The sequence below is a fragment of the Carex rostrata genome, chromosome 4 (genome assembly GCF_964058835.1).
Source record: "Carex rostrata chromosome 4, lpCarRost1.2, whole genome shotgun sequence".
Taxonomy (NCBI): Eukaryota; Viridiplantae; Streptophyta; class Magnoliopsida; order Poales; family Cyperaceae; genus Carex; species Carex rostrata.
This window is the reverse complement of record NC_135921.1, coordinates 11,713,648-11,730,662: the sequence shown is the minus strand read 5'-3', so window position 1 is coordinate 11,730,662 and position 17,015 is coordinate 11,713,648. Positions and strand designations below refer to the sequence as shown.

The following is a 17,015-nucleotide window of genomic DNA, read 5'->3' as shown; positions in this document are numbered from 1 at the left end:
GATTATATATGGGATCGTGTTTTGTGCTATTCTTCTTTGTCTTCTTTACCACTGTGCTTTCTTGGTGATTTTAATTCAATCTTAATGTCTAATGAAAAAATGGGTGGCAGCAAAAAGCAAAAAACACATATGCAAAATCTTCAAAATATAGTACAGAGAGCTGCTTTGTTAGACCTCGGGTACAGAGGCCCGACATTCACTTGGTCTAACAATCAGCAGAAGGGCACTTTAATCAGACAACGACTAGATCAGGTCTTAGCTTCCACATCTTGGACAACTCTTTACCCGTCGGCCGCCGTATACCATCTACCACGATTTAACAATGACCACCATCCGATTTTACTTCGCACTTCCCCACCACCGCTGCGAGGCAAGAGACAATTTTGAGTTGAGAACTGGTGGTTCTCTCATCCGAAATTCGAGGGGGTTTGTAAATAGGCACTCAACTAGCCTTCTCAAAGTTGGAAGAGAGCAATCACAAAAATTCGCTCGTCAATTCAGACGTGGGTCAAGAAACAACCGCAGCCTGACAAACTTTTAGTCTCTTGAAGAAAAAATGCTAGCAAAGCAATCAATGCAACCAACTGATAATCAAGTTCTGAAAGAACACGAGCTACAAGCGGAGTATAACAATTGTTTACACAGAATTGATGAATATTGGCAACAGAGATCAAGATTGAAATGGGAGAGTGACGGTGACCTCAACACCACATTTTTTCATGCAACAGTAAGCTCGCGAAGGAGACGCAACACGATACATATGCTACAGCTTCAAGATCACTCTTGGACTATTGACCAGAAAAGAATTAAGACAGCTCTCATCCAACATTTCAAGAGTATTTATTGCAAGCCCGACTACTTCCCTTAGGACTAGACAACTGAGACCTTACAAGGCGTGCAAAACAACATTCCAGCCCTACAACAAGAACTCTTGTCAAGTATGGACGAATTTCTGAGTCAACAAGAAATAGCCACGACCATTTTCAGCTTAGGCCCGGATCGTGCGGTAGACCCTAATGGTGTTAACGCCAGGTTTGTTCAGACTTTCTGGAACTCATTCAAGCCGACCGTTGAGCATGAAGTACAACAATTCTTTTCTACAACTCATATGCCGGCTGAGATGGCAAAATCAAATATGGTTCTCATCCCCAAAACAAATAGCATGACTCGAGAAAGTGACTACAGACCGATTAGTGTTTGCAATGCTACTTACAATATCATCTCTAAAATACTTGCAAATTGACTAAAACCTATTATTCACCTCCTGGTTCACCAGAATCAGGTTGCTTTCACACCGGGCAGGAAAATTGTTGATCAAGTCATACTTATGAGGGGGATATTGCACTCCTTCTCGCAGAGCAGCTATCAACAACCTGTTTTTTGTTTAAAATCTGATCTTTCAAAGGCCTTTGACGGATTTGTCAAAAAAACTCTGACTTTGCACTCACTTCCTCCAAGTTTTATCACTTGGATCATGGCTTGTGTTAAATCAGCTTGTTTCACTATTCTGTTTTAAGGGTCAGGAGACGGTTTCATAACACCAGTTAAAGGCCTGCATCAAGGTTGTGCTTTATCACCTTATCTCTTTATCTTATGCATGAACATCCTCACGTCCATGTTGCAAAATGAGCTACAGCAAGGCAGGTTGAAAGGCCTCCGTTTGGCTAGGACAGCTCTTGTCATGACAAATCTCATGTACGCTGACGACCTGCTCCTACTGGGGTCGGCTGACAGAAGGGAAGCACGATGCATAAAAAACATCCTGCAAACTTTCTGTAATTTGTCGAGTCAGCGAATTTCACCCGAAAAATCCAAATTATGGTTCTCCAAAAACACAACTCTGGCATAAGTAAAAGGCACGATGCGTATCTTTGAAGCAAAGTTTGCTGATGAAAAAGAGACGTATTTGGGAAGTCTAGTTCATGACTCTCAACCTGCTGCTTTTCAACCTCTTCTCCAAAAAATGGATAACAAGTGAATGCTCCTCAAAGCAATTTTAGAATCTCTACCTATATATCTAATGGGCAGCACCTTATTTCACAAGTCAATAATGGATAAAATTCAATCCAAATGTACTCAATTTTTCTGGGGAAAAAATGGCAAAATGGCAATGTGCTTGCTCAGATGGGACAAGCTTACACTGCCAAAAGAAGAAGGGGGGCTCGACTTAAGGGAGATTAGCACTATTAACAATGCAATGATACTGAAGAATGTTTGGAGAATGGTTTCTGGAGATGGGGCAATTTGGGTTGATGTCATGAGAGCAAAGTATTTTCCTAATTCGTCATTCTGGCACACAAAAAGGAAAACGGCATGTACAAGAATTTGGATGCAATGATGCAGAATCGGGCAATCATTGCCCATCTTGTTAGATGGTCACTCGGAGATGGCCAGACATGTTCGGCCTTTGCACAACCCTGGTGTCAAGATTGGGCACAACTGTCATGTCCAACAAGGCGGCAGCTTTCAATCAAAGTGGCATCTTTTTTTTATAACAATAGGTTAACATGGGATCTACAAAAACTGACAACCCTGGTAGGCAATGACTTGGTAAAAAAGATAATAGCAGAGCTCCAAGGGCATATTTTATACCTGAGTATCCCGGATAAATTGATGTTCACTTGGGCTTCGAGTGGGGAATTTTCAATTAAGAGTGCTTACCGCATGCTGGACTCTTTGGTGGCAACTGAAAGATTGATGACAGACAATCACAAAAAAAAAAGTTATGGCGTGCCGTTTGGAAAACACCGGGAGTCCTTCCACGTGTCAGGATATTCTTCTGGAAGCTTCTTAGATGCGTGCTGCCAACTGCAGCGACGCTAAATAAAAGGATCTCTGCCATTTCACCACATTGCAAACTCTGCCTAGCACCAACTAAGGACGCAGCGCATGCGATTTTTCATTGCCCTCATGCACGATCAACATGGTTCATTTCGAAACTTGGACTCAAGACTGGCAAAATAGCTCACATACAACCCGATTTATTCTCATTACACATTTGGCAGGACCTTGATAAAGAGCAGCTACTGTTTTTTATGATGCTGACATGGCAAGTGTGGAAGGCAAGATGCAAAGCAGTTTTTGAGGACAAGAGATGCTTACTAGAAGACACAGTAAAACTCACACTCATAGGAAGCGTAGGGAGGCCCCCTCTATGTCAATGTGCCAAAAGCACAAGCATACATTCAGAAGAACAAAGTGGAGATTCAAAAAAGGGATACTTAGTCTGGACAGATGGTTCTTTTGATTCAACAGATATGGGAGTGGCAGCCTACATTTTGTTTTTCAATAATCAATTGATCAGATACGAGGCAAGGACAAGCCAAAAGGCAGTGTCACCATTCCATATGGAGGTTACAGCACTCTTGATGGCAGTGAAACAGGCTGCAAGCATGCACATAGACAGGTGTCGTTTCCTAACTGATTGCAAGCTGCTGGTGGATAGCTTGGATCCGATAAGGAGGTTTCAGCCGTTACTGGCATCTGACTAGAGGTCATATGCTGAGCTCTCACAAATTGCTACCATTTTCAGAGCCAATCCACTCTACTGCTGTGAATACATTTCAAGAGAGGAGAATGAAAAAGCCCACCTGATAGCTTACTTGGCACGAAAAGAGTAGTCCAATTATGTTGGTTTTACCTTCCCTCTCTTCCGAAATTTGGTGCAGTGATGAATCATAGCTACAGCTTAGAAATAGGGGTTCTTTCATACTTTGTATTACATATGTAATTTTCCCTCTGTTTTGAATGTTGTACACATGATCTTGCAATGAATATATGCCTAACGGTTTCAAACCAAAAAAATAAAAATTATACATCGTGGTACAAAAACCGCATAATTGAATTGAAACACAAGCTGATTCTCTTATACACCGTGGTCCAAAAACCGCAGAATTAAATTGAAACACGAGCTCATTCTCTTATACATTGTATTGTTTCAATCTTTTTATTTATCAAAGGTAACATTGTCAAAATGTGTGATGCCTGGCGTACAAACGGGCGCATTTTCGGTGGAGGGCGCTTTACTAATTGATGCGACACGAATTTTGAAGCAATCAGATGGTTTGGAGCCTCGCAGCATGGGTGTTGTGCGGTATAGATAATTGCTGTGGAACAAACGGTGGAATGCCAAGATCTAGCAAAGAAAAAAAATATTCCATCGTGGAAAGAGTACGTGGAGAAAAAAAATCAGATGCCACCAAAATTTCCTCTTTTTTCTTTGAGTTAGATAAGAAATTTGATAGCATTTCCTGCTGCGGTATTTTTTTTTTTAAATATAGTGCTGCAGTATTTGAACTAAGATGAGTAGATGAATGTGCAAACTACTAGTCAAATTAATATTAGGCAATTAACACAGGTATTTTATAATTTGTGCAAAAATACTTGTCATTTTTTTCACAAACATCTGTCTAGGCTCTCAAGCATAATATTAATTTTGTCTTAATTGAAACGATTTATATTTGGGCTCTAGAATTAAAAAAAAAAAATTCAGTTTCGAAATATAATTTTATCGAATTAAGCTATCTTGAGTGAACTGTAGTTCTTTCTTTTTGATAAAATTGGTAGCAGCTAGAGTGAACTGTAATTCAAACTTATAAGTTGGATTGAGTTTGATCGGTTAAGGATTTGAACTTGCTCGTTCAAATCGAGCTAGCTTGAATTTAAATAAAGAACAAGCATTCAGGGCCAAACTAAAAAATTTAAATAGAGGACTTAATATTTAAAATGCATAATGGATAGTCAGGACTTAAACTTAAATCTCCACAATAACAGATTGAAATTCTAACTTCAAGAACAGATAATTTATGAGGAGAGTTGACCAATATAAAAACTTTAAAAAAAAAATTAAATTTTAATATATATAATTAAAACTTTTAAAATTATAAAAGCGACTAATCACTCCCTACACAGATACATAATTCAAAATTGCTGTAGTAGCTGAGTACTTGAGTTTACCATGGATGATATTGAAGTAAAAAAAAAAATCACAAACTGAATATATGCTTTTATTTTTTATTAAAAAAAAAAGATCTATATTATATTGATTAAGTTCATATTGTATCTTAAAATTCAGAAAATACAAATGTATTGAGCCGGCTCAGTCCGCGAACTGCTTTCCAGTAAGGTGGGTTCAATTTAAATTTGAATTTGAGCCTGTTAATGGCTTGATTTTGATTCGAACGAGCTAATTGCGAACAATGACTGAATCAAACTCGAGTGAATCGCGAGCCGCGCATTTCTTTTGCCATCCCTTTATACAATCAATATGAATTAACAAAATGTATGTTTCTTCATTTTACACCATGCAAATCTGCAGATTTTACATTGTTCGAAACTCATATAACTTATTTATTTATAGTCTATAGATTTTACATTATAGCTCCATCATCAGGGCGTAACCATAATATTAATATTATTATTTTTTATAGAAATTAGAAATTTTGAAGGATAAAATGAAAAATTTCAATTTATAGTGAGTATTTGCACCCCTTGGTCTCTACCACTTTTTAAGTTTTACGTACCAATTAGTTAAAAACTTCAATTAATCTGTTTTTTATTATTTATTTTTCACACGGCCAAAACTCAACATTAAGAAATAATTTATTTTGATTTTAAAAAATCTGCCGAAGGAAAATTAATAAAAAAAAGTTAGAAATATTTTATTTCTTAGGTTTTCCTATACTGAACACACAATTTAGATGCGCATCTAAAAATCAAGAAGCCATGTAAAGATTCATTATGTTTTATCAGCCCATCAATCTAAAGGAGCTGAACTCACCATTTTTTGTGGTGTCATATATTACCGATACCTGACATTTGCAACAGAAAAGGATTGATTTCTAATCTGTACAGAAATATTTGCAATTTCACAAAAAAAAAAAAAAAAAATAGCGAGTCGGCTAACTAACGAATTCGTATCCTCTGAGATATCCTAAACTTTGCGTGACTTTATGGAAAATCCCAACCGTTTACATACGTTCTGCACGAATCCCAAAACACACATAATACTGACCCCTACATCACCCCCGAATAGGCACCGGACACGTCGATCACGCAAAAGTTGAGATATCTCAGAGGAAATGCACTCCTAACTAACTATCAAATACACCAAACCGGAATTTTCTTCATATGCGCTGTCTAGGTTCGATCCAGTGTTGCGGGTTTCCATGAACATATACAGGTCACCGATATTCTAGCCGCACAGAATTCTGTACAGAAAAAATCATCCGACAGCTGCACTATCAGCTACATCTCATTCTTCATAAATCTTGTGCTGCGGATGGACATCACACTAAATAAGCACTTCTATGCTTTGTCTTAGATAATCCCGCCACATAAGATTCATGGTCCCCTCTGCGTAGCTGAATTCGTATCGTCTGAGATATCTCAAACTTTGAGTGACTTTATGGAAAATCCCAACCGTTTAAATACGTTATGCACGAATCTCAAAGCACACATAATACTTGACCCCTACATCACCCCGAATAGGCACCGGACACGTCGGTCACGCAAAAATTGAGATATCTCAGAGGATACGCACTCCTGCGTAGCTGACCTGGGACGCCCATGTGACTTGAGCGTCTTTTTAGGCGTGTCTGCCAGCATCATTTTCTGTGGATTTTGCACACTGCAACTTTGTTCGACCTCATCTGATAGCCACTATCAGAGTTTCAAAAAAAAAAAAAAAAACTTTGTTCGACCCGACTCCTGAGTATAGGGGGGCTATGGGCCGAAATCAACCCAACAGATAGAATATCTCATTTTTTGTGTGAGCTTTTGTAAATTTTCTCAATCGTTCAAATACGTTCTAGACCAATCGCAAAGCTCAAATTAATACTGCCCTGCACAGCTGCACTATCTCCGAATAGGTACCGGACACATCGGTCTAGGGGTGCAAATGGATCGGATAGTGCTAAAATCATATCCTTTTTATTTTCCGAATATATATACGGATACGGATATCTGTTTTTTATAATAGTAAATAATATAATTTTTTTTATAATACATATTAAATTATATAATATATATCTACTATTCCGATACAAATAATTAAAATTCAAAACTATATCCGTATCCGTATTCGCACAGATATTCGGATATCCGTATTAAATTTTCGAATACATAGTCGGATACAGAATCAGATACGGTCAGATAATATCCAATCCGTTTGCACCCCTACGTCGGTCACGCAAAATAGGAGACATCTCATAGGATACAAACAGAAGATATCGACCCGATATACTAAATGTAGGAATTGGGTGTTGTTTTAAAAAATTCTAGTAACGTAACAAACAAGGCAAACAAAATCTAATATCTTTCATTATTTGTCTTGAAAGATCCATTCGTAACTTCCAATTAAGGTCAGGATCCTAGCGACAAATATTTTTTTTCTTTTTAAAATAGGCGTTATCAACTTATAAATATATATCTCCATTTTATTATTAAGCACGTTGGGTGTCCGATCCGCCAACGACTACGATTGAAAGATGAAATTTCGGATTTAATCTCAACCCTCCAATTACATAATTGTCTTCTTTTGATTAAATACATCTGAATAATGTGTAGAAGTCTAAATTTAACTAAAAACATACTTGCCACACGTACCGTCACACGATGCATTACAATTAAAGTTAAATGAACTCTGAAATTTAGCGATATAATATGTTTCCTTATTTCCTTCATTCTTTATTTCTCCCTCTTCAATTTAGCAATATAATTATGTTTCCTTATTTCTCTTCTATGTTTTCATAGTTATTGTCATGAGAAATTTGGAAATATTATTAAAAAAAAATTCTATAGTGCTCTATACATATTATGATGAAAATCAATTGAAAATCTTAGAAGCACAAAACAATGCGACATAAAGAGGACAGAGAAAATAAAATTAGAAAGGTCATGTCGAGTACAATATCTATACAGATCTAGGTATTGACCGATTTTCTTTTTCATTTTTAGCATTAAAAAAAATCTTACTTTCTTAGTACGGTTTAGATTTAATCTCAGATACAATGTTTTAGCCTGTTGACATCAATGCTTGAGGTGAAAATGCATTTCACTTCAAGTGAAAAGCTTTTCCGGTCAACGTTGTACTTCATTTGTAAAAAAAATATTGTTTATTTTTTTGACATTTTTTTTATTTAAGCATAATAACTTTTTTTGCAGACAATTTATGTTTTATTTCTTTGACATTGATGTTTATTTCTTTTATTTAACCATAATACTTGTTTGCAGAAAAGATTTCTTTTTTTGACATCAATATTGTTGAATTCTACTCCAGTCATTCATTCGAAACAATATCCCAATCGAATGAACTTTCGCCCGACCCTAGATTAGCTTCTTCATTTTGAATTCTCTTTTACTTTTATTTTCTTCTTTTCTTACGATTTTCAAAATCTTTGACTGTCCTTCTCTCGATAGTTCATCCGGAATCACTGACTGTCCTTCTCTGGACCATCAATCAATTTATCTAGGGTCGATTTAGATAGCGTTAGTCCTGATTATGTTATAGAATGCATTCAATCTGGTACAAAACCCTTCTCATTTCTCAAAATTCTCCATTTCAAAGCTATATTTTGCATAATATTTTTATTTTATTTTTCTATACTTGTGTATTTGTTTTGTGCCAGGCAATGAGTTTGATCTCTCCGATCTGTTCTTGATATCGTACCCATCAACGATTATTGGCAATCGATTTATCTGCTGTTGATATCCTAGGTTAGCTTCTTATTTTTTTTTGTTTTTGGATCACATGCATTTCATGTGAGAGAAATTTATAATTTGGATTCGTCTCTTTTGAAGGACAAAGAAAAATTGTTATGTGCCAGTTGAAGGAAACTTCAAAAGAAAAAATTGTTATGTATCAGTTAAAAGAAAAGTCAATATGAATGTAATTAAAGAATGTGTTTTACATTTGTATGTGAATATGCTAATCTATTATTCTTTTTTTCTTTTTTCATTTGTTGCTGTTTCTTTTAGTGTTATTTATTATTAATCTCTTCGTTTTTTATTTGTGCTTTTTTATTTTTATTTATATTTTTTTTCTTAATTATGGATGAAATGTCAATAAAAAAAAGTTTTTTTATATTTTATTTAATCTCATAATGTCTCTGTTGCAACGCACGGGCACGATACTAGTGTGTGTGTGTGTGTGTGTATGGAATTTGTTCTAGTTGGATTCTTTTATTGAGGAAAGGTTATTTTAGTTAGTAAATAAAAAAATGTTATTTTACATATGAAATTTGTTCAAATGTCTTTATTTATTTTTTGTCTCCATAATGTCTTCGTATTTAAAAACTTTAATAACTCAAAATTTAAATCATAAACTTCAAAATAAAAATATTAGATGTGATCTATATTACTTTCTCTATATGCTCATAAAAAGCTATCATATTTCAATTTTATTTTTATGTGAATTAATAAGTTGAAATCAACGTCTAAAAATTATCCAGATTATTACATTTTTTACAAGTTCTTGATAACAACCAAGAGTTCAAGATAAAATTGAAATGTCATAATTTTTTACACATGCATAAATAAAATGATGTAAATTATATCTAATAGTTTTATTTTGACTTTTAAGTTACAAATTTTTAGTTATTAAGGTTTTTAAAAATGAAGGCACAAAAAATAAAGAGTTTTTTAAGTCTCCTCTTTAATTTTTCTTGTAATAGGTAATTATAAAATGAAAAATTAAGGTGAGGTTTTTGTCCAAAGAATTTTGCACAAATACTTATCCAAAATCATGTCTAAACCATTTGATTAGTGTCAAAATTCATTCGAACAATTTAGATTCACGTCACCACTTAAAGTAATTAAGTTTTGAATATATTCATAGGAATCTCAACATAAATCAGACAGTTTAAACATGATTTTGGATCAGATTTGTCCAAAGTCCTTAAGACAAAACTCAATTCCAAAATTAATAGTACAAATTGATAGCGGAGAATATGCAAATAAAAAGACAAAAATGAATTAACTCTAATATGACCCTCTTCTTTAATTTATAAGCTTATTGGTTGAATATGGAAGATGTAGGGCCTTAAAAGCAAATTTTTACTTTTATAGCTGCTTTTAACATTTGTTTTCTGTACTTTTCTGGATTGTTTAGTTGTAGGTTGTGTTTTGATATTGCTGGTCTTTATGTGGTTGTTGGATATTGGTAGTTCTTTTTTGTAGGTATTTTGTGGTACTTGTGTAACTGGTACACACTTAGTGGTACTGGCAATACGGTGTAATATTTGATTTTTATTTTATAATGAAAATCGGTGGCAATGCCACTTCTTAAAATATATATATATATATATATATATAATAAAAAAACTAACTAATAATATAGAATTATATTAAATATGGTAAAATATCTAATAAGATTATTTATTTGAATTTCTATCAAATACTAATGATATTTTTCCTTCTAATTAGCTTTTTTTTAAAATAAATATTCTTGCCAAAGTTGACAATGTTTTCCTTATTTAATATTGTCTAGAATCTAAATTAGGTTCACCTCGCTAATAGACTTGTGACTTGTCAAGTTGTCGTAAAATAAGATCATGTAATTAATTTTCTTTTCTTTTCATTTTTGGACAAAATAGATAATCATATATCTACTCTGATGACTTCTATGATTCAAGGAAAAGACTACTGAAATAGGATTCCACAATACTGCTTGATATATATGACGTACATGACAATTTATCTCATCTCACAAATTCATATACTATAACACCGAAATAACTATCTGACTTCGAGTATATGAAAATTCAAAATTTTTCTTATTTGTGGACCGACGGGATAAATTGTCCCGTCCTACCTATATATCAAATTTTCACCAAACCATCTCCATCTGCGATATTTTATTTATTTGTTTTAAATTAATAAAAATTCGGCTGGAATTTGGGTTGCGTAGCTCAATAGGTTTCACTAGAAGGTTATTTCCTTCAACACCTTCTTAAATTAGAGCAAGTAATAGTGCATAGGTAATCCACTAGGCAAATCTCCTCCAGCCCTACAAAACCTCATGGCCTCAACCGAAAATTTCTAAAAATAAAACTTAAATGCAAATTCATATGTACACTGAACCACATACGTAAAACCATGCAACTTCTCTTCAAAATCCATCAGCAAATAGAAATAACAAAATAAGCAGTGTATTTTAATTGCTTATTACCTCCCCAATATATAGATCTCTTGTAGATTTGAGATCCCTAAAAAGAAGAAAAAAAAAAAAAAACCAAGCCTTCTGCTTCCTTTTTATCTCATTCCTTCCTCATCTCTGCCCAATTAGATTTTAGAGAAATGAAATACTTGAATTTTTTTTTTCTGACAATTTTGGTTCTATCTAATGGCATTTTCATTGTTGATGGTGGCAAGTTTGATTACAAGGATGCATTGACAAAATCAATTATGTTTCTTGAGGCACAAAGGTCAGGAAAACTTCCGAACAATAACCGGATTAAGTGGAGAGGCGATTCTGCACTCAACGATGGAAAGCTTGCCGGTGTATGTACAACACTTTTTATCTCGTAATTTTGTTCATTTCACTTGTTTGGTGAACAAAATTTTCAAACATGTAATCTTACAATTGTAATTATTTTCGGCCTTGGTTTTTATTTGAAACAATATTTTTGTCTTGTAATTTTGATCTTTTTCTCTTGTTTGAACTAAATTTTCAAACAACGTATCTTGCAATTGTAATTACTTTCAACCTTACTTTTTGTTTGAAACAATATTTTTTTTCAATCTCGTAATTTCGTTCTTTCCACTCGTTTGAACCTAATTTTCAAACACGTATCTTACAAATGTAATTATGTTTGAAACAATTTTTTTTTTCTTGTAATTTCATTCTTTCCTCTTGTCTGAACCAATTTTTCAAACATGTATTTTACAATTGTAATTATTTTCGGCCTTGCTTTTCGATTGAAACAATGTCTTTTTTAGTAACTTCACTCTTTTCTCTGATCTGAACCAAATATTCAAACCCGTTTCTTACAATTTTATTATTGTTAGCCACTCTTTTTATTTGAAACAATATTTTCATCTCGTAATTTTGTTCTTTTCTCTCGTTTGAACTAAATTTTTAAATATGTATCTTAAAATTGTAATTATTTTCGGCCCTGTTTTTTGTTTGAAACAATATTTTTATCTTGTAATTTTGTTCTTTTCTCTCGTCTCTGAACCAATTTTCAAATAAATATCTTACAATTATAATTATTATAGACCTGGCTTTTGTTTGAAACAATATTTTATCTCGTCATTTCGTTTTTTTCTCTCGTCTGAACCAAATTTTCAAACACGTAAACAAATATTGTTAGTGGCGTAATTAAGCCATCTAACCTTAAAAAAAATGTTTTTGGGAATAATTTTTCTCTCCTTCAATTCAACGCAGGTTATCTCTTGGTAATATATAGCACAAAAGAAATTTAAAAATCATAATGGCATACACAAGTTTTCATGGTAAAATATGTTTGTTGCAATTTATAACATCCTATTGTGCCATCATATATATATATATATATATATATACAACTAAAATAGAAGTTCTATCGAACACATGACCTAAGAAAAATAACACTGGACATGCATTGAAATCAAATGAAAGGACAAATAAAAGTCGTTCCAACAAAATATTTGTAGCAAACATACATGCTGTCTCTGATTTCCATATGAATGAATATATAGGTGGATCTCACAGGAGGCTATTATGATGCGGGTGACAACGTCAAGTACGGGTTACCGATGGCCTTCACCGTCACCACCCTTGCATGGACAGCAATCTACTACAAGTCTGAGTTGAAAACCACTGGAGAGTTGGAAAATGTGCATGCCGCGATTCGCTGGGGAACCGATTACTTCCTCAAGGCGGCGACCAAGAAGAATCAACTCTGGGTTCAGGTACTGTTAATTCCAAACAAGAACTATAATAGAATTGCTTCTAGCAAGAATTAATTGTCAGCTTTCAATTAGTATATATATCAGTACTATATATGGATCAGTATCTGCGTTTTCAAGAATTCAAACAATTGATCCGTTCAATATAATATTCATATTAAAATGTACTTGCAGACTAAATTTTATATATTTTAGAAACCTATTACTATTTCTTTAGATATAATAGGTAGTGATTTTCTACCTATTTAAAAAAATAGTAAACAAATTTTGAAAAATGTAATTTTGATATAGAGATCATATATATTGAATGGTTCACAGTGACTATTTAAACTTTAAAAATGAAGATGTTGATCCATAGCACTGACCAATATGTGTTATGCATAGTACAGTACTGTAGCCTCACTCAATATATATCATGCTGCTTTTGTAGTTTGCAATATAAAATTGGGATCTAGAGAAATTAGGTATATATAATCTTAAAATAAATAGAGGACACATATATCTAATTAAACCAAAGTTGAATGTGAGTAATATATTTTGGTGCATGATATAATGAAGGTTGGAGACCCGGTGAAGGACCACGAGTGCTGGATGCGGCCAGAAAACATGCAGACCCCACGAACTTTGTATAAGATCAACCAGGTCGAGCCTGGTACGGAGATTGCAGCGGAGACAGCTGCAGCCATGGCAGCTTCTTCCATTGTTTTCAGAGAAACGGATTTCAAGTACTCTCGCAGACTCCTCAACAAAGCCAAGTTGGTAAGTGCATCGATCGATCATCGTCCTTTGTTATATGTAAACAACATCTTTTTCTTTTCTATTTGTAAGATGACTTGAGAAGATCATGGGCTAGGCTACTATGACATTGGTGTTATTTGAAATTAAATAACACCAACTTTTAAACCCTTAGATCTGCCTTGAGATTCGTACAAAATAAAGTGCTTGAACAGTAAAAGCGGATATTACGAATCTCAAGGCAGATCTAAGGGTTTAAAAGTTGGTGTTATTTAATTTCAAATAACACCAATGTCATAGTAGCCTAACTCGAAGATCATAAATATAATTTTCACCCGGTGAAGAAGAGTATCCCTATAAAAAATCCTGTATCAGAAAAAATAGAGCATTTGAGTTGCTATATGAAAATTTGCAGGGCGTGAACCCTATCTCTTAATTAATGTCTTTAAAGATTAATTTAAAAGTGTGAAGTTTCAGTTAATTTAGTATAGTATAAACAACATGTTGATACAAAAAATGGTCATAACATGGCCATGGCATCTTGCTAATATATATATGAATTAATTAGGGTACCAATAAACATCAAACTATTAATGATCATTGTCTTATTTCTAGAAAGTGTTGACCGATTCCTTTTTACATTTTTCTGTATGCCAGCTATTTGAGTTTGCTAAAAACAAAAAGGGTACATATGATGGAGAATGCCCCTTCTACTGCTCCTACTCTGGTTATAATGTAAATACTCTTTCTATCTCTAACTTTATATGTATATAATTGTTGTTGTTGTTGCTATTGCTGCTGCTAGCCGTTGTTAAAATGGCATGCATATATATAATAAAAATGTTCTTTTCTGGAACAGGATGAGTTGCTTTGGGGTGCCACATGGTTATATATTGCTACAAAGAAACCTCAGTATTACAAATTTGTAACCCAAGAAGCAGTAACGGCTAGTGTTGCCGAGTTCAGCTGGGATCTCAAGTACGCCGGTGCTCAAGTTCTTCTTGCCGAGGTTTATTTCATCTTTAATTAATATACTTTACAATAATGCTGTTGAGTACCAGCTCCATTTCTACAACTCAAACCTTACATTTATTTAGCATGCTTTACATGTGTTTTTATATGTGATGCATGTAGATGCACTTGACAGGAGAAAGTGGTGTGCTGAATTACAAGCAACAGATAGATAACTACGTTTGTTCAATCCTACCTGACACCTCATACAAACAAGTCTATATTACGCCAGGTCAGAGAAAGTTCCCAATTTTCGTCAATTGTCATATGAAAATTATCATGTTCATAAGATTCAAAAAGGTGTTTCATACCTCAGATGTCCCGTATTATACTCGCAATTTTCAACTGAAATTAAGTTATATATCATGCAATTCTTGTGAAGTAATAAACATGATGAAAATATTAAATATGCAGGTGGAATGATACATCTAAGAGATGGCGCAAACACACAATATGTGACAGGCACAGCATTCCTCTTCTTCATATACAGCAACATTCTCAGGAAACACCATGAAAGCGTCTCTTGCGGAAACCAAAAAATCTCACCGGATCGCCTCAGAGAGTTCGCCAAACAACAGGTGATTAGTTATATATCCAAATAAGCCCTTAGAAGCTACTTATTTTTTCAAATATCTATAAACTGAAATGCATCTATTCTGGGTTGTGATCAGTTCTAGAAACGAACGGTAGGAAGAAGGTTATCTGAGGAAAATTTTATGAACTAAATTTAATTCCATATTTATTTGACCAATGCTAATTAGCAACTAATGTTACATTCCAGCTATCTCATTTTTTTTCTCTTATGTATATTTTCTTTCAAGTTGCATTGCCGAACTAATAAATGGTTGCATACCTCATTAGAGAAAGTACAAGGGTGTAACATATAAAATTCAGTTCCCTAAAATACAACCGCAAAAGAAAAATAAAGGGAAATTTTTTTTTAAGAAGTAGAGAGCAACAAATGATTTTTTTTTATTTCACCTTTTTCTTTTTTATGGTTTTCCAGATGGACTACCTATTGGGAAGCAACCCAAACAAGCGGTCCTACATGGCCGGCTTCGGCGTGAACCCACCTCTGCAACCGCACCATCGTGGCGCATCAGTACCAGTTCTCCAAATCAACCAAGTTGTCGAATGTTCAATGAGTTTCTCCAAATGGTTTCAAAGAGATGCTCCGAACTATAATGTGCTGACAGGTGCCATTGTTGGTGGCCCCGACAAAAACGACTACTTTGAAGACAAGCGCTCGGAGTCGTCTATGCTTGAACCATGCACTTATATCAACTCTATGGCAATCGGACCCCTTGTGGAACTTGCGGTGCATGGCAAGTAAATATGAGTTTGCATGCTTTGCATTTTTATGAGCTGACGATATTTCGGGCAGAGATTTTGCGTTGCGAGTGAGAAAATTATACCTTTTTTTAATGTCTATAATTTGTCAGAGAGTGAGAAAGTCAATTCTTTAATGTTCTTTACAACAATAGAAAGGCTTGTATTGTTTAAAAATTGAAAATGTAGAGAGAAAACTCGTGTCTATTTCTTTCATTTCAGCAACAAATGTACATGATCATTTTTTTTTCAAGGTTTTTTTTTTGCTTAATTTAGCAATAAGACCAAACATATCCAAAAATGTGTACTTTATGCAGTTCTACTATGCTAATAAATATGCTGCCATAAATTCTAGCAAACAGGCACACAGGCAATTGCATATAGATTGTTAGGCATGCACCATGGAAATAAAATCGCCAAAATTTAATCGAGGATGGTCAGATGGACATGAATTTTGATGCAGATTTGATGACTTCGGCCAGGCATTGGACCGCTCCCACTTCCACCAAAATAAGGAGCTCCTGCGAATTTCTTCGATTAAAGACTTTTAGCAAAAAAAAAAACATATTTTGTTTGCAAAGTTAGTGAGAAAAAAAACGAATCTGAACCTTTCTTATACTTTAAAGTTTTAAGAGGGTATTTATAACATTTTCTAATATTATTATAATTGGGCTTTCAATACGAAATGGGCCTGCCATGAGCCCATGAGTCCAAAGGCGAGCTGGTACAGTCAGTGATGGTGTTTATTTAAGCGTCTTTGTCGTTTATATAGGCGTCAAGGTAGTTGGTTAATCAACATGCTGTCATCCATGCAATGATGCAAATTTGTTTTTTTGCGGGATGTTGTTGAATGGGATTTGTTCTTTCATAAACAGGTGCTACGAATTGCATCGTTTTCTCGAGAAAAATTCAAATTCATATAATTCTATTATAGTTGGAGTGAGACTAATGATATATGGATTAACATTCTTATTTTCAAAGTCCAAACAATATATTTAAAACGTTTGACATAAATCTCTATACGAAAATATATTTGCATACTAGATTTTATA

The 17,015-nt window shown here is 34.1% G+C and overlaps 1 protein-coding gene across 1 annotated transcript; it reads left to right on the top strand.

The window, feature by feature from the left end:
• Nucleotides 1-11,251: 11,251 nt before the first annotated feature.
• On the top strand, nucleotides 11,252-16,209 carry GH9A4 (glycosyl hydrolase 9A4). The gene is made up of 8 exons (XM_078301509.1): nucleotides 11,252-11,499; nucleotides 12,679-12,891; nucleotides 13,447-13,647; nucleotides 14,281-14,358; nucleotides 14,483-14,632; nucleotides 14,758-14,866; nucleotides 15,049-15,212; nucleotides 15,641-16,209. The coding sequence occupies exons 1-8, from the start codon at nucleotides 11,296-11,298 to the stop codon at nucleotides 15,965-15,967; spliced, it is 1,446 nt and encodes a 481-aa protein (XP_078157635.1). The 5' UTR covers nucleotides 11,252-11,295; the 3' UTR covers nucleotides 15,968-16,209.
• The last annotated feature ends 806 nt before the right edge of the window (nucleotides 16,210-17,015 follow it).

Excerpts from the sequence above, each read along its gene's own strand:
- GH9A4 (XM_078301509.1), top strand. The coding sequence starts at position 11,296 with ATGAAATACTTGAATTTTTTTTTTCTGACAATTTTGGTTCTATCTAAT. Across the intron at positions 11,500-12,678 it reads ACGATGGAAAGCTTGCCGGT|GTGGATCTCACAGGAGGCTA; the intron begins GTATGTACAACA and ends ATGAATATATAG. Across the intron at positions 12,892-13,446 it reads AGAATCAACTCTGGGTTCAG|GTTGGAGACCCGGTGAAGGA; the intron begins GTACTGTTAATT and ends GATATAATGAAG.